This window comes from Sarcophilus harrisii, chromosome 2 (genome assembly GCF_902635505.1).
Source record: "Sarcophilus harrisii chromosome 2, mSarHar1.11, whole genome shotgun sequence".
Classification (NCBI taxonomy): Eukaryota; Metazoa; Chordata; class Mammalia; order Dasyuromorphia; family Dasyuridae; genus Sarcophilus; species Sarcophilus harrisii.
The window spans coordinates 605,900,955-605,919,032 of NC_045427.1; the positions used below are offsets into that span (position 1 = coordinate 605,900,955).

An 18,078-nucleotide genomic window follows, 5' to 3' on the forward strand; every position below is an offset into this window, starting at 1 on the left:
GATTATGTGATGGTCACTGAGGCACTGAGGTGACTTCTCTCCTTTTAAAGTATTGAACCAGGCCTCTCTGATTACACAGTCCCAGAGTTCACATGGTAAATGTAAGAGGCTTCAGCCTGGAAAGGTCATCTAGTGTACACTCTTTTACCTCTAGGCAGGACTGTCAATCAATAATGTTTATGGATCTTGTACTAGTCAGTACAGAATCAGGAGTTGTATATATAGTTGCATATGTGTGTATTATTTGCGCTAAGTTAACAAAGTGAGGGAAAAAATAATCTTTCCTTCAGGAATATCCAACTCTAGAGAGAAAAGACTATAGAAATAAAGGCTCAAACTAACAGAGGGCAATTAAATATCTCAGGGAAACAGTGGAGGAGAGTTTAGGTAGGCAGGGTGGATGGATGAGGAAGTCTTCTTGGAAGAGGTAGGTTTTGAAAGCGATAGGCCACATAGATAGGAAGGGGCAGAAGCCACAGAATTCAAGAGGGTGGGGACAATGACCTTTAAGTAGGTATGGAAGCAGGACAGTGTACAGAGGACAGCAAACAGAACCAGAGTGAAAGGGAGAAGTCAGGGCAAGAGGTGGACTTTGGAGAGTTCATAGGTTGTAGGATTACAGATTTAAAGCTGTAAGGGAATTTAGGGATCATCTTACCAATCAAGTCACCTACAGACAAGTGGTCATTAGAACCACAGAAACAGAGAAGTTCCAATCATCCTAGAAAAGAAGGTGAATTTTTTTCCTGGCTTCCTTCTGTTCTCTGCAAGATCCATTCTCTTTGGACAAAGAGAGCTAGGCCCTGGACATAATTTCTAACCGGTCTCTAAGGTTTTGATTTTTGACCAAAGAGAAAAGAGAAATAAATTATGAGAACAAAAACAAGAGGAAAAGAAAAAGAGGGAGAAAAAGATAGTAGAAAGAGAAGAAGGAAGAGGGAGGAAGGAGACTGTTCTTGGGACCAAGAAATAGAGCTGATTATTGGATGATTGTGGAACTTCAACTCTGGAGTCTGCATCCCCTCAAAATTTGAATTTTTCCAGAATTTCATTTTGAAAAGTATGTACCCATACTGAATTTCCAGATGGAAGAAATTAAGAAGAAAAGGACTCACAAGTGATATTAATTTGAAAAAGAAAAAGCATGAGAGTGTAAAAGATAGGGAAAGGGGAGAGGGGGAGAGAGAGAGAGACAAACAGACATATGGGAGGAAGGGAGAAAAAGAGAAAGAAGAAGGAGGAGGAGGAGGAGGAGGAGGAGGAGGAGAAGGAGGAGGAGGAAGAAGAAGGAAAAGGAAGAAGAAAGAAAGAAGAATTAGAAGACGAAGAAGATGAAGACAAGATGAGGAAGAAGAAGGAGGAGAAGGAGAAGGAGGAGGAGGAGGAGGAGGAAAGAGAAAAAGGAAAGGAAAGGAAAAAGAAAAGGGAAAGGAGAGGAGAGAAGAGGAAAGGAGAAGAGAGAAAAGGAGAGGAGAGGAGAGGAGAGGAAAAGAAAAAAGGCAAGGTAAGCAAAGGCAAATCCTAAGATTCAAATTGAGATCTTTGCAGGACAGTGTTCACATCCTAAGGGAGTCCAGACTAACCGAAGGGGAGAAGTCGGACTTTGATTGGTCCGGTGCTTGATCCATATGCAGATAACAGGCCCCTCCCCCTGGACTCCCCCAGCCCACTCCCTCTCCCTCTTGTCATCCCTGGTCCAAGAGCTGACCAATAGGAATCGGAGAAAGTTCGGGGCTGGGGGCGGGAGGGGACGCTCCGTGACTCCGCCTGTCCCCTTTGCAGCCCTGCTCCGGGCTGTCGAAGGGGTCAGAAATAAGACAGATAGCGGATCGGCCGCTGGGGCGGAGAGAAGAGAAGGGGGCGGGGAGAAAAGTTTCCTGTGGAACTTCTTCCCCCACTCGGAGCTCCGCGGCCGCCTAGCCGGGGCTGGCCGGGCTGCGGAGAGGCAGGCGGCGGCGGGGCTGCGGGACTGAGCCCAGGGCGGCGGCGGCGGAGGCGCTGGGGGGGCTGGAGGGCTAGGCGCGGGATCGGGCCCCCCCTCCCCGCCCCTCACTAGAGCGCAGCGGGGCAGCGGGCCCGGGGAGCAGCGGTGGAGGGGGCGCGAGAGCGGGAGCCGACGGCGGCGGCGGCCGAGGCGTAGGGGGGCGAGCAAGATGAGCCTGCTGTCAGCCATCGACACCAGCGCCGCTTCGGTCTACCAGCCGGCCCAGCTGCTCAACTGGGTCTACCTGTCCCTGCAGGACACGCACCAGGCGAGCGCCTTCGACGCCTTCCGGCCAGAGCCGGCCGGCGCCTCCCACCCGGAGCTGGGCTACGGCAAGGGCAGCCCCGAGCAGCTGGGTTCGCCCCTCAATTCCAGCTATCTCAACAGCTTCCTCCAGCTGCAGCGCGGAGAGGTGGGTGCGCTCCCCTGCCCGCCGTCCCCTCCCTAGCCGGCCGGCCGGGCCATCCCTCCTCCCGCGCCCAGCTTGGCCCGGCTCTCCTCCAGCTCTGCAACACTTTCCCCCGAGTTTGCCAGGGTTAGCCCCCGAGGGCGCTCTGGAATCTCCCATCCCGCCGCGGGAGCCCCCTACCCCCACCCCTAGAGAGAGCTTTCGCTCCCTGTCCTCTGCAGGGCAGGAGGACCCCCCCCCCCCTTCCTTCGGCGCCGAGCGCAGGCCCGGGCGGAGTCCCCACTCCCTGCTGCCCCCACCCCCCTCCCCTGAAGGGCCCTCTCTGGCCAGGGATGTCCGGCCCGCGGAGCAGGGGGGGGGGGGAGCCTGGGAGGAACGCTGGCCGCCTTGCAGTGCCTCCTGACAGGCGGAGTCTGGGATCCGTGACCCACTGGAGACTCTGGATTCCCCACCCCACCCCCACCTCTATTCCTGCCCCCAGGAGAGACCGAGAGCCGGGAAACGGGTGCCCCCCTCCTCAGTATCCTTCCTAAGCCCAAAGCCATCTCCATCCCTGCGCATTGGGAGGCCTGGGGCAAGCCGAGAGTCTATTCAGTTTCTGCAGAGTTGTTGGGAGTTGCCCAAAGTCTGTTTTCTCATCCCTGGCTCCAAGTGCTTAGGGCCCCAAACGATTTCATGGAAAAGCCTTTGCTCGCGCGGAGAGCACTGGAGTCTGGGATTCGAAACCTAGGTTGCGGCTTGGTCGCTAAGTGATTTGAGCGAGTCACTTAACTTGAATGGGCCTCAGTTTCTGTCTCTGTAAAACGAGTAGATTGGATTGGATTAAATTTAAGATCTCCTCGTCTCCCAAATATTGCAATCCCTTCTCGGGGTCTGTGGTACTGGGAAGAAATGACAGCTGAAGGCAGATTTCCCTTCTCGCCTTCTGGCCCGGGAAAGTCCTTCACTTCCACTCAGTTTACATCCACCAGCTCCTCCCCCACTCCCCGCCAGCTCCCACCTTAGTGGGTCGCCTGGGACCACATAGGAAGTGGTTTTTAAGGGCTCAGAGGTGACCCTGCAGACCACTTCCCCTCCCCCCAGTCTGGAAAAAAAAATCTCAGGGCAGGCAGCCCTACGGGGCTCCAAGGCTAGGCAGTCCCAGGATGGTTTTTTTTTTTGGGGGGGGGGAGGAAGAGGAAAGGGGAGCTGGACTGGAGAGGGTGAGGAGATGAAAATAGGGAGGTGTTCAAGCTTCCCTTCTTTAGAAACCTGGGTTCCTGGCAGGGTGGCAAAGTCCACAGGTTTAGTGGATTTGGTCACGAAGGCAACTCATAGTGTTTGGGGGGAGGGATTGGGGAGAAAAGAAAGTGAATAACCTGTCCATATACCAATACATATATATTCACATATATGTGTGTGTAAATGTATATATACATATACACATCATACATACATATTCATTAACACATATAGCTGTGGTTTATAGCAAAGGGCTTAGGGAGGGGGCTTCCTGAGCTTTCTTTAGGCTTCTGTGGGAGATAATCCCATTCTTCAGAGAGATTCATAAAGCCCTTAGCGTCCTTTTCTTTCCCTTTCCAAATATCCTATTTGCTATTCTCTTCCTTTTTTTTTTTTTTTTTCACTCTCACACTTCTTCACCTTTTGGCCTTGGTGGGAGGTGAGGCAATATCATGTCATTTCCCCATCAATCCTGGTCATTTTGATGACCTCCAGGAGGATCATAGTATATGGGGGAGGTGGGGTGAGGGGATGGGGAAGGGCCTGTATATATGTGTTACTTATTAGTGAGGGTCTCCTTTTATTGTGGCTTATCTCTTTTTATTTCTTAACATTGGGAAAAGTGGGGACCTACCTAGCTGTAGAGAATTTGCTTCAGTTGACCAGAATTTTGGGAGGGTTGGTTTAGTACTGGACCTTGTTTTTGATGGGAGGACAAGAGATGAGTTCACATTAACTGATTTCCCTTGATATGTGTTCTCTGCCTTCTATTAACAGAGAAAGCCTTGGAGGGAAAACCAGTGTTCCTGTCTGGAATTTTGAGAATTTAGGAAAGTAACTGGTGTCTTTGTACTTTGAAGTTGGTGGCTTGTAGGCTCTGCACGTGGGATACTTCCTAGTTGTGACAAGAGAAGTTTACTGAAAAGTCCCCTATGCTTAGAATCAAGGGACTTAGGTTCCTAGACTCATAAAATCAGAGATTTAAAGTTGAGAAGAACCTTGGAAATCACTTAGTTTAATCTCTTCATTCAAGATCTTCCCTGCTTCATTTATGAAAGGGAATGGAATAAGCATTTATATCACACCTACTCTGTGTCAGGCACTGTGCTAATCACTGTACAAATATTTCATTTTATTCTCATAACAATCCTTTGCTGTTATTAACCTCCCCATTTACAACTGAGGAAACGGGCAAACAGAGGTTGTGTCTAGGTTACATAGCTAGTGTCTAAGGGTGGATTTGAAGTCAGGTTTTCTTGACCTGACTCTTCTACTTTGTGACTTTGTGACATTGGAATGTGCAGGCCTTATATTGAGGTCATGTGGAGGGAGCAGGTGGGAGTGCCCAGAGATTCTATTTTCAAAAATAAAAAAAGACCAGTTCCTTATCAGCATTTTCAAAACCCCAGGTTGGTTGGTTTGCTTTGCCTGCTGTCTATGGTGTGGTTTCTGAGATGGCCACAGGTGAAGCTCCTGTTGTCACAGGCCTTCCTCATCAACTTCCCTCATCCCATCCCTAAAGTTCCCTTAGCGTCCAAGCCGAGGCAGTGACAGACACACAGCTCAGCTCAGTGCCTGCTTAGTGACCTTACATAGCTCTAAAATAGCAGCTGGCTGACACAGAGAGAGAAATAAATACCTAGAGCCGACAAACACGGACAGCAATACAGGCCGTTGGAAAAGCGACATGCACGTGTAGACCAGAGGTTCTTGGGTGGAGGGGACTCCACAGGGAACAGAGGTAGTCCGTGGAGGCCCGCTATTATGTGTGAAGATTGGCAAGTCCCCATAGCAGTGCCTGAGGATGTGCCTTGAATACTGACCACCAAAGCTGGCCAGATCCAAGCCAGCTCCCTCTGCCAGGAATACTCCTAGGCTCAGAGCAGCCTCCAGATTACTGGGACTACAATGGCAAAATGCAATGGACGGAGATGGGTTTTGGACTTGGGGCTGGAGGGTGGGGTAGGGGAGAGGAGGGGAGTGGGGGAGATGGGGGCATAGAAAGCTCATTGTTCCTAAGGAACCATAGCACAGGAGGTTTGGATGGCAATGTGACAATGAGGAAAAATTAAGTGTTCTAAGTAGAATACTGCCCAGGGGGTGGGTGACAGAGACTGTGTGTGTGTGTGTGTGTGTGTGTGTGTGCCCCTGTTTGCATCCTTGGGAGTTTGCATCCTTGCATCTCTAGTGTCTGCACCCAGGGGAGAACAGAGGGAGGTGACTTGGATCTGTGTGGAACAGGAAATGAGGGCCATAGTGAGTTCTTTGGGCCAGAAGAGCGTCTTTGAGAGGGCCATAGTGAGTTCTTTGGGCCAGAACAGCGTCTTTGAGAGCACAGACACTCTCCTGGATTGTGAAGCTTCCTTTGGTGTGAGTATGGCTAGTAGGTCCGGCACACGAAGCCTCCACAGGTTTCTGGTACCATTTTCTCAGGCCTCATCTTACTTGACACCTCTGTAGCACTGACACTGTCAGCTCATTTGACACACTTCATGGGTATTTTCTAAATGGGAGGCAGGGATTCTGCAGGCTTTGGAGGCCCATAAAAGAAGGGAGACCCTGCTGGGTGCCCAGGGAAGGCATGCCATATAAAGAAGCTGGATAAAAGGCTACCCTGCCAAGTTTTGCTTGGAATTTAAATTTACACCAGGGCAAGGCTGCAAAGATAGAGCTCTGAGATGGAGGAAGGAGACTTGGCCACATGTTGGCTGTTAGCCTTTACTCCCTGAGACTTTGCTTTTCCTTTCCTAATCTTCATTCCCTCAGAGCCTCATCGAAGTCCTGTAGTATATTGATGTGTCTGTTAGTCTTTCTTGGGCTTCTCCTCCTGTCCTATCTTAGACAGTTTGATGTTTGATTCCCTGGGGGCTGTGGAGTGGCCAGGCTGTAAATATTCAGGTCTAGTGCCAGGGGCAGCTGTACTTTCCTTCCTGCTTTCATCAGGAGCATATGTGTGATGATGCAGAAGGTAGAAGAAAACAAGGCTATGTATTGTGTGTGTGTGTGAGTGTGTGTGTGTGTGTGTGTGTGTGTGTGTGAGAGAGAGAGAGAGAGAGAGAGAGAGAGAGAGGAAAGAGAGGGCAAGATTGAAAGAGGGAGGGAGACAGAGGAGATGCAGGATTCCTCTCACTATTTTTTTTAATGAATTTGTGTGTGAGAGAGACAGACAGAGACAGAGGGAGGGAGAAGGAGAAGGAAGAGGAAAGATATGGAAGGAGGGAGGGAGAGAGAGAGAAGAGATACAGAATTCCTTTCACTATAGTCATTTTTTTTTTAATGAATGTATATGTGTGTGTATGTTACTGCCTCATTCTAACTTTGCAGCCAGAGAATCACGGTTTCTCAGATGTGTATCATTTGATATTCTCAAGTCCAACCTGAGTGCACTGAGTTCCCGAGTCCTTCTTCAGCCTCCTGCCAGATAGCTCTGCCTGAGCACTCCCAGTCCTGAGGACTGTCTTCTCTCACAAGGCAGCCTAGCCCATTTTAGTGTTGAGCATATCCATCAATCACAAAGTTCTTCCATATATTAACCTACGATCTGTCACATGCTTACTTAGGATGATAAATTTAAAGCTTGAAGAGATAATAGAAGTCACCTGGTTCCGAGATATGCTAGTAGACTAAAGCCCAAAGTAGATTAAAATGTAGTTGGTACATGTTTAACAAAATAAATGGAAACACAATACAACATAGATAATGTTAATATGTAGTTTTCTAAGTAAAAAATGTGCTCCACAGAGATCTGTTTCTATTTGAGTTTGACGTTGCTGATCTAGTTCATATCTACTCTTCCCCACTTTACAGATGAGGAAATTAAAAAATAAATTTACCTTTACCCCAGTTTTTTCTCCCTTTCCAGCCCAATCTCAGTCACCCTTGTTTGGACTCTGCTTTGGCAATGTCTCTCCTACAATTAGCCCCCAAATTGAATGCCAGATTCCAGATGCAGGCAGCCCAGGGCAAAGAAAAGTGAAACTTTGATGTCACTTCCCTTGATCTAGCAGTTCTCCAGACTCTACCAGCTTCCTCTGAAACTGTGAACAGTAAATGTACCCATAAACCTAAAATCAGTTATGAGGCTGTTGGGAAGTAGATCTGAAGAGATCAAAAAGACTTACCAGGCTAGAGCACTGGGGTCCCTCAAAAAAAGATTAAGTTCAGGAGGTATAGATGTAAAATCTCATCTTTGGACTCCTCTTAGCTCCACGAATATAACATGAAGGAAGCTGGGTGAGGCAGCAGTTTATATAAAAAAGAATCTGGGGATTTTAGTGGTGTGCAAGCTTTCTCTGAGTTAGCAGCCAAAAAGCTGAGGTCATCTTGGACCATATGGAAGACTTAGCTTCCAGGAATGAGAAGGTACAGGTCCTTTTGCATGCTGCCCCAGTAAGACCACAAGTGGAGTATTGTCTTTGGTTATGGAAATCATATTTTGAAACAATATTGATAAGTTAGTATATCTTCAGAGGAGGACATACAAGATCATGAAAGATTCTGAATCCATAACATCAGAAGACTGTTTGAAGGAAAACAGGAGGTTTAGAGAAGAGATACAAGTGGATTATACTATTGTGATTGTGTGAAGGATGCTATAAGAAAAAAGGATAAGATGGTTCTGCTTGGTCCTAGAGGGCAGAGCCAGGAACAAATGGTGGAAGGTGCAAAGAGAATGATTTTAGGCTTGTATTAATAAAAACTTCCCAATAGTTAGAGCTGTTCAAGAGTAGAATGGGCTTCCTTCGGAGGCAGCAAGTTTTTCTTTTTTGGAGGTCTTCAAGAAGAGGGTAGATGTCACTTGTTAGATATGTTATACTGGGGAGTCCTTCTAATTGGGCTAGATGGTTGCTGAGGTAATTTTCAATTCAGAGTTTATGTGATTCCATGAGACTGGTTGGTTTTCTTTTGGACCATGGAGTACTGATGATGGGAGGAAATCTCTGCTATTCTTAATGATAGACTAAAATCTACAAAATGGGCAGGTGAACTGGCTGGTCTTCAGGCAGGAATGAGTGTGGTCCTTGGGGCCGGAGTGGCTGCTTCCTGAAACCACCTTTGGTGTGAACATTAGAAGTCCTGAAGAATTCAGACGTAGTGACCCAGACAGGGAAACTCTGTTAGTACATAAGAGGCCCTCCCAAGCTGCCTTTGGGAAAGTTGAGGAGGTGAATCCTACATGAAGCATGTTGGCTTTGGGAGAGTGTTGGCTGAGGCAGAGTGACCTTGCCTGATCTCATGAGTTCAGCAGGACTTGGCTGGTTGCTGGGCTCAAAGGACAGACCACACCTCGTGGTCTGAGTCAGACTGAGGGTGGAGGCTGGACGAGGAGATGAGTGGGACAGTGGGAAGGAGCCAGGGGCTGCCAGAGAGCCTTGGGCCACTTGTTAAAGGCATTGAAAGAAGGAGAAGCAGCAGATCAAGAGAAGAACTTAATAATGATCATGATCCCTTACATTGACATAATTGTATTTTGCATACTACCTTTGTATACACTTTCAGTTGGGACTGACTCTTTGGGAAAAGATTATTGAGTAGTTGCCATTTCTTTCTCCATTTCATGAGGAAATTAAAGCAAACAGGGTTAAGTGACTTATCCAGGGTCACACAATTACTACATATCTGAGGTTAGATTTGAACTCAAGGCCAGTTTTCCTGACTCCAGATCTAGCACTCTTGTACTGTGGTACTACCTAGCTGGCCCCACATATAACCTAATTTAACTCTTACAGCCCTCCTTGTGAAATAAAGCAGAGATTATTAACCTAATTTACCAGATGTGGAAACTGAGGCACAAGAGATTAGGTGATTTGCTCATGGTCACACAATTGAGGTACTGGAATTAGACCTCGGGTTTCTTTACTCTTAAACCTGACCCATACTTCTCTTGCCAAGAAGCCCAAGGCTTTAACAAGAGAATAAAGGCCTAAGGATAACCAAGAGAGGAATTGAGAACGTTAGGCCTAATGAGAATGCTGGGAAAAGTCTCTAGTTTTCTGTTTGCTTCTCTGTGGGAAGGATTCTCCAAGATGAAGAGAGATACCAGCAGCTTTACACTCCTGACCCAGTCACTCATGATTCAGCCAGGACTGGCAAGGACCTTCTTTGGCCAGGAAGTCAGTGAGGGGGTGGGAACCTTAACATTTTCCCCATTAAAATGCTCATACAGGCAATGAGACAGATTTTTTTTATCCGATTATTTTCTCCACTTTTCTGTGGTTGATAGATTCTCTGCAGGAGGACTGCAAGAAAGGTAGTGGGTATAGTAGATAGCGAGCTAGTCTCAAAGTTAGGAAAACCTGGGTCTGGACCCATTTAACACATACTAGCTGTGCCATCCTAGGTAAATCACTTAACATCTCCATATCCGGACACCTCACGAAGACTGAGTTGCAGAGCAGATGCTGATGTGCTTTCATAGAAGTAATTTCCTTACCAAATCCCACTACATAAAGTACAAGTTTTAGTCACAAGGTTTGGGAATATAGTCCTTCTGCTGCTTCTTTTATTCCACAGAAATATAAAAAGAAGGTAACCACCCCTCCTGCCCTAAAGAGTTTTTAATCTAGGTAGGAAAAACAGATAGACCTCTAGGAACCAGCTCGGTAAAAGGAGAAGTCAATAAGTACCAATGAGTGCTCCCTTCAGTGGTAAACATGGCAAGTGCTAGAGGAGATGAGATTACACTATGGGATGAAGCAATTGGTCCTGGCATCTTCCCTCTACTTTCCCCTAACTCCCAGTTTCCTTCTGCCTCCTCCACTCCCCTTCCCTATCTTTCCCTTGTTCTTTCCCCTAGGCATCCCCATGCTTAGGGTTGAGATCATCAGCTGTTCTCAGTGGGAAAGCCAGCCAGTCTTAAAGAAAGCTGCTATGTAGCTTTTCTTATGTGGTGGAGTAGGCAATGTCTCTGGGCCAGGTCCCTCTCCTCTAACTAGAATTGAGAAGTGAGACATCCCCAGGTTTGTCAGGTGTCAATGACTTCTTCTCTCCCTCCCTCCCTCTCTTCCTTCCTTCCTTCTTATCAAAGGGTCCACCCTTTTCCTTTAAAACCCAGCTCAGACTTTTCAAATCACAGGTCCACTTTGAATTTGTTTCCCTACAGGAGAGATGCAATCTTTGTCTAAATCTGACTGAGACTATGAATATTGGAACATAAGTGTCTCTGCAGAACTATGCTCTTCTTCCAGATCACTCCTGAATCTTGTCTCCTCTAACAGAGAGACATCCAGGCAGGCTCAGATTCACTGGCACACTCTCTGGATCCCAGCTCTCTCCTCAGCCCTGCCCTCTCCCTTTCAGAAAAGTAGGGTGTGAAGGAAAGGCTATTAGTCCTTGATTCTATAGGTATTGCCTCTAGGTAGAGTTCACCTGACTTCTAGAGGCAGAAAGAAAGAAAAACAAGACTCTGTGGGGGAGAAAAATTTGTAGGGTGAATGGCTCCCCTTGTCCCTATTAGTGGATTCATGGGAGGACACTCCTCTAGGATAAGAAGGAACTTGTTTTCAAGATGAAAAGACATCTCTCCCACCCCAGAGCTGGAGACAAGAGTTAGAAAGCCCTGGAAAGAGTTAGTTTGTTTCTCTCCTCCTCTGTCTCTTAGGATGTCCATTTGGATATCACTGCTTAATTCTAATATACATTCTCCTTCTTCATTATCTTTGAGGCTCTTATCTTCTCTGAGTAAGAACTGGAAAGAGAATGGTCTCCACTGGCTTTTTATAATGACACAAAAAGCCTGAACTTCAACTCCAAGATCTAGAGAGTTTATCTACTAGGGGACCATGTGGAATTACTAGGAAATTTACTGGGTGTCTGCAACTTCAGATTCTTTGGATGGACAGGGGTGAGATGGAACTATTCATCAAGCACATGGATTCTGTCTTTATTCTAGAATGTTTTGTAGATTCTTGGTTTTTATATTACCATTATTCTCAATATCACTTCCCTACAATAGAACCTTTCTATGTAATAAAGTAAAAGAAAGACAACACTGATCTCTAGGACATGATATACATCATTATTCGTTCATACCTCCCTTCTTGGGATCAGTATGGTTCATTGAATTTAATGTGAATATTGACTCTTTGCAAATTAGAGTTTCATCTCACTGGCAATAAGAAAATGGAAGACTTCTCATAGTCATTTCTAACAGTAGATTCCTTTGAGGCCATGTAAAATGAGAGAGTGGAACTGGATGGATTCTATGGCACTTTCTGATTCTTAATATGTGATCCTATGATCTCCTTCATCTCCATGTCTTCTCTTCCTGGAGGACATGGTGATGAAAAGGGGATGGATTAGATATTACCAGGAGATCCTCTGGAAAGTTCCTGTTTTTAGGCCCCATTCTTGGCCTCTCTGATTGCATCTTGGAAGGTAAGAGAGGCATTCAGCTTCAGTTGTGTTGGTATTTTTCAAGGAGTGGCAATGTGGAATAGAAAGAACAAAGAAAGGACCAGAAATGAGGAGGCCTTAGTTCAAATCCCACTTACATCTCATTTCCTTAATCTGTTAGTTGAGTAATAAAATCCACTTTGCCTAACAGGTAGGGTTATTGTGAGACTCCAATGAGATAATGTATGTGGAAATTGCTGAAGAAATCACCATTGCCCAGTAGCAGCAATGATTCAATTAAATTCAGAAAATATTTATTGAATGTCCACTATAGCCAAGGCTTTGTCCTAGATTCTAAAGACAAAGAGAAAAACAAAATCATTCCAGCTTCAAGGAATCTATATTCTTCTAAGAAAACACTAACTATACATAGACAAGTAATTTCAAGGCAATTGGATGGAAGAGAGTATAATAGATGGAGTAGGGAAATGCGGGAAAGAATCCAAGAAGGCTTCATGGTAGAAGTGGATCCTGAGTCAATCCTTAAAGAATGATAAGGATCTGGAGAGGTGGAGGTGAGGGTGGAATGAATTCCCGACATGGAGAAAAATCTATGGCAGAAAAATCTTGAAGTAGGTGATACATCTGGGAGAAAAGTTATTAGTTCAGTTTGGTTGAAACATAGCATTCATAAAAGGACCAAGTCTAGAAAGGTAGGTTGGAGTCTGGTTGTGGAGAGTTTTAAATGTCAGATTGAAAACTTTGTTCTTAGTCCTAGTGGCAAGATGAAATCAGTATAGATTTTTGAAGCAGGAAGTGACTTGGTCAAACTTATGCCTTCAGAAGATTATTTTGATATATTTGAGGGTGAAAAGACTAGAAGCAGAAATAGTCCTTTCAAGAGAAAATGATTTGAGAGATGTTGTTGAGATAGAATTGGTAGGACTTGGTAAAAGGTTACCTATGGTGTTGGGGGGGGGGGGGCAGGAGGTAAGTATCTAAGATGACTTGATTGTTATAAACAAGAATAACAGAGGCATTTGGAGTACTTTACAGAAGTACTTTTATAAAAATCCTGGATAGAAAAGGGTTTAGAAAAAGAAAACAAGTTGAAGATGCTAACATGTATCAAGGTAAAAATGTCTACCAGGTATTTGGAGAAATGGGATTGGAGACCAAGAGATATATGAGGACTAGCTAGCTAGATAATTGGATAGATAGATGGTTGAATAGATAAATGATAAGACAGACAAATAGATAGCTAGTTGGATGGATAGAAAGATTGATAATTGGATAGATAGATGACAGATAGATAGTCAGCAGAGGAGAGATACATATTTGAGAGTTGTATGCATAGAGATTTTAATTGAATCTGTGGGAATCCATGAGAATATAAAAGGTCAGGAGGTGAATAATAATTCAGCAAAGGAAACAGAGAAGTAATTTTAAAGATAGGAGGAGAACCAGGAGAGGGCAGTGCCATGTAAACAAAAGGAAGAAAGAATATCTAGGAGGAGGGTAGTGGTCAATACTCTGAAGCTACAGAATGGTTAGGTAGGAGAAGAACCAAGAAAAGACCTTTAAAAGATCATTGGTAATTTCTGAGAAGCCATTTCAGTTACTGAGATATAAATTAGATGGCACAAGGTTGAGAACTGACTTACAAATGAGGTCAATGAGGAAAATTACTTTTTCTAAGAGTTTGCCACAGCCAAAACATAGACAACAAAGCAAAGATATAGGTTATTAGCTTGAAGGGACAGTAATGTGAAGTGAAAGCTTTTGAAAAATAGAGAAGTGCTTTTTGTCTTTCCCTTGACTCTTCCCATGGAAGGGTCACAGTCTCTTTGTCGGAACCATGTCTGTCTTCTGACACCTTCTGAAATCCAATATCATCAAGAAAAGGACCAAAAAGTTTATCCAGCACCAGCCCAACAGATATCAAGATCAAGAGAAACTGGCGTAAACCAAGAGGCACTGACAACAGAGTGCACAGACAATTCAAGGGCCAGATATTCATGTCCAATATTGCTTATGGAAACAATAAGACCAAACACATGTTACCAAGTGGATTCAGGAAGTTTGCTCCTGATATGCAACAAATTTTACTGTGCTGAGATTGCTTACATTGTTTCCTCTAAGAACCAGGAAAGTCGTTTTGAGAGCAGCTCAGCTAGCCATCAAAATCACCAATCCAAATGCTAACCTGAGGAATGAAGAAAATGAGTAAAAATCTTTGCACATTTCTCTTTGTGTTAACTACACAAAACTGAAACTACAAAAAAAAAAAAGACAAGAAAGAAAAATAGAGAAGGACCTCAATATGTTTGGAAGTAGTAGGGAGAAAGTGAAATTGAAAGAATGAGATAGAATGGTCAAAAGGGACAAGCTTCTAGAGGAAAACAGGAGGCCATGAGATCAAGAGCATAAATAGAGCATTGGTCTTGGGATGGAAAAAGGCCACATTTTTCTTGGAGACTGAAACAAAGATGACGTCACAGAGTTTTGAGATATGGAGTAGGGAAGAAAAGGGAGCTCACCAAGAATGCAGTGAGGGGCTGATGATTAGATAAAATGAATTTGTATGTTGTTCAGTCATTTCTGATTCTTAATGAAACTGTTTGGAGTTTTCTTGGCAAAGAGTTTGCCACTTTCTTTTCCTGCTTTCTTTACAGATGAGGAAACTGAGGCAAACAGAGTTAAGTGACTTACTCAGCATCACATATCTAGTAAGTGTCTAGGGCCAGATTTGAACTCAGGTCTTCCTGACTGCAATCCTGGCACTCTGGCATCACCTAGGTGACCATGAGGCTCGCCATAGGATTTGTGGGATTTGTGGGAGTAGAGAAGGCATCCTAGAAATGGATAATCTGATGTGTGATAAGTCCAGTAAGTTCTAAATGCTTTGGTAGGTGATGAGCCAATTACCAAAATGTGCACTATGTAATCCTTGTCCTTCAAGAATTTACAATCCACTTGGTAAAGTGGATCATAAAAAAATGAACAATACTAGACAAGTCACCAACATTAATTCTAAACATGGTAGAAGTAGTAGTTGCCATTGACATTCAGGGGATGGAAAAATAGATCCCTGTGAGTTTGGGCTGTTTGTCATTTTGTTCTTTTTTTGTTGTTCTTTTAACTGGAAGAAAAATCAGACTGGTTTTGAAATCTCAGTCCCATCTTTTTTGGAGAAGGCTGAGTGAGCAAGAGGATTCCTTTCCCCTCTCCCCCTTCTCCCTCGCTCTGAGATTCCTTCGCAGTGGCTTGGGTCCAAATCAGTCTTAGGAAGCATTTTTGTGGTAGGTCTTCTATCTTATGGGTGAGAGACTGAAGGAGAGGGAAGGGAGGGAGATAGACACAGAAAGAGAGAGAGAGATGAAGAAAGAGAGGAAAAAGAGAGAGAGAGATAAAAAAAGAGAGAGACAGACAGACAAGATACAGATGCAGACAGAGAGACAGAGACAGAAAAAGAGAGAGTTGAGACAGAGAGGATGCCAAAGGGAATGAGACTTAGAGAGAACTGTTGGGTTTTCCAGAGAGTCCAAAATTTCTTTGAGAATAACAGCCAGTGGGTTAGAATGAATCAGCTTTCTTCTCATTTGGCAGTGTATTTTTGTTGTTGTTGTTGATCTCTCTCTTGAATGGTTCTTCCTGCTTTCCTCAGGCTCTTGTGATAGGTCAAAAAGTTGTATTTTAGGAGTGCTCCTAAGACTCATTTTTTTTCCCAAGAGATCCAACAGCAGGAGGGAGGGTGGAAGTACTCTTCCCTCCCAGGAAGTCTAGGGAATCTGTGGGAAATCATGGCCAAATTGTCCAAGGGCGTGCTTGTATCCATTCACCTTGATCTCTAAGAAATTGTCCAGCTCTAATTCCTTCCTCCCCATCCCCCTTCCTCCTTCCTCCTCCTCACATACTCCAGGAGCTGAGCAGCCTCTGGGTAGGTTTGAGAGAGGAAACATTGCTGTTCCTCCCCTAAGGTCTCCAAGCTTTTATGGAGGCTTTGGAAAGAGGTCAACGGGGCTCAGGGAAATGGCAGTATGCCTTAATGGTTAGAGCAGAAGTTGATGTAATTGAAGTTGGTGGAGGAGTTGGGGAGGAGAAATGAAATATTTGGACTAACACTTCTTTACCAGGCCAGAATTGAATCAGTCCCGCTAAATTTTCCTGCAGGACTAGGGAAAATCCCACATAAATGCCAAGATAGTTGCAATGAGTATTATGGGGAAAATGGAATGCTTGGTTCTCCTGATAGAAGTAGTTGTCTGTGGCAAGGCAGGGGAAAGCTGAAAGTGGCCACCAGATTGGGGAGAAGTTTGCTAAGAATTAATTAGTAGGTTTCCTCATCCGTTAATATTTTTTCTGGCAGAATATTACTGATCTCTATAGCATCTCTTAAATCCCTATTTAAAAAAATAAGGTGAGAAAAGGAGATGCCATTATTTCTGAAATTGCGTTTACTTGCCATGGAGATAAAGGCCACAATTTGAAGGTTTGAGATTCTTGTTTGGATCAACTCCTTGGTGTCAGAACCACAGGCCAATCTTAGAGGAGCTAAATATCAGTTTTAGAGTCTCAGTAGGTCATTTACGTTCCATGGCTTTATCATTTCCAGTATATCATTTGGCCACTTCCCTGAGATGAAAATGTCTGGGCAGAGATTATTATTTCTATTTCATGGAAATGAGACCAATAGAAGGCAGCTCTTTGCCCAAGATCACATAGTCAGTTAGCAATAGAAGCAGCATCCAAGTCTTTTGGTTCTCAGCCTGGTGTTCTTTGTCTTTGTTGTTTTTTCAAAGATCTCTGAAGTTTTGGCTGAAATGAAAAGGAAAAAAATGAACTTGGCAAATGCTAGCTGCCTGGATTTCTTTGCAGGTGACTGGTAGTGAAATCCAAATCATGGAAGGGTGGGTTGGGATGATGCCATTTGTCCCCTTATCACTTCTACAGACTCCTTTGAGGCCACAGGTCAGCAGCTCAGAGATTCCTGTTTTCTATCACAGGAGCTTAGTTTTGTGGTTTGATAGGATGAACAGCTGCTTTAGGGGTTCAGTTCTGGAGGGGCCCAAAAGGGGCCCCTACTAGCTGCATTTAATGCAGAATGGAGTGGCTTGGAGATGAAGCTCTCAGCCAAGGAACTGGGGAAGAATTCCCTTTTCAGTGTTTGAGAAGCCTCCGTCTGAGAAATTACCTATCATCACCACCTTCTTCATGGCTGCAGGCAGAATAGGGCATTAAGCTTTGACCTGAAAACTTTTCTGGGGACAGAGACTGTGGTATCCCACCCTCTGTATGACCGTTGCATAGAATTAATAAGTGGCCCAAATGGGACTAGGAAATAATTTGTTCTGAGGTCTGTTTCTGACATGGTCTTCTCTTCCTCCCAACTCTCACCCAGAGGGATACCAGCTTTCCTGGGGTAAAATGAGAATAGCAGCCAATCTCCAAAGTGGGTCATCCCTGAGCTGTGGCTCCCACCTCCAAATGGTCCTGCCTATCCTACTGTTGCCTGTCAAATTCTTGTCTAACAAAGCTCTGAGCTGGTGATGACTAAAAATAGACCATGTATACATCAGGCTAGGGGGCCAGGCTACCCTGCCTCTGAACCCCTGCTGAAGGGAGACGTCTGGTTTCCCTCATCCAGACAGACAGAGTCACTGCTTTGGTAGGGATTTGGACAGAGGCTGGGCTCACCCATCCTGGGGACTCTGGGAGAAGAGAGTTGGGGGTTACAGATTGGGGGTGGGCCCTGGATATCTTTACTAGACTTTGGTTCATTAATACTAACTAATCTCTCACAGTGGACCACGAATGAGTCAACTCAGCTGGACATCAAGGGACTATTACCACCTCAGTCTCACAGGAAGCAGGGGTAGGGATCAGTGGTCTGATGATGGGTTTGACCTGGGAACAAATAAAGTCAGGACTGTAATAACAATGAGGTGTGTGGGGAGCATCATCTGAGGACCCTTCTAGGTCTTTTGTCTCACAGCCAGCAATTAAATTATTGAGCCTAGTGTGAAGAGGTGAAAATGGAAGTTCCTGTGATCTCAAGCCTTGCTGCCATTTTGGGGCCATCTTCCATATCTCATCTTCTAATTTTGATATTTTTTGGCTGGGGACCAGC

The 18,078-nt window shown here is 44.9% G+C and overlaps 1 protein-coding gene and 1 pseudogene across 1 annotated transcript in view; both read left to right on the forward strand.

The window, feature by feature from the left end:
- The first annotated feature begins 1,794 nt into the window (after positions 1–1,794).
- ZCCHC24 (zinc finger CCHC-type containing 24) overlaps positions 1,795–18,078 on the forward strand; it is a 139,207-nt gene continuing 122,923 nt past the window's right edge. The window contains exon 1 of the mRNA XM_031956393.1: positions 1,795–2,396. Coding sequence (XP_031812253.1) covers positions 2,154–2,396 — 243 coding nt within the window. The 5' untranslated portion in view covers positions 1,795–2,153. The remainder of the gene's footprint in view (positions 2,397–18,078) is intronic.
- Positions 13,825–14,574, forward strand: LOC100925639 (annotated as a pseudogene).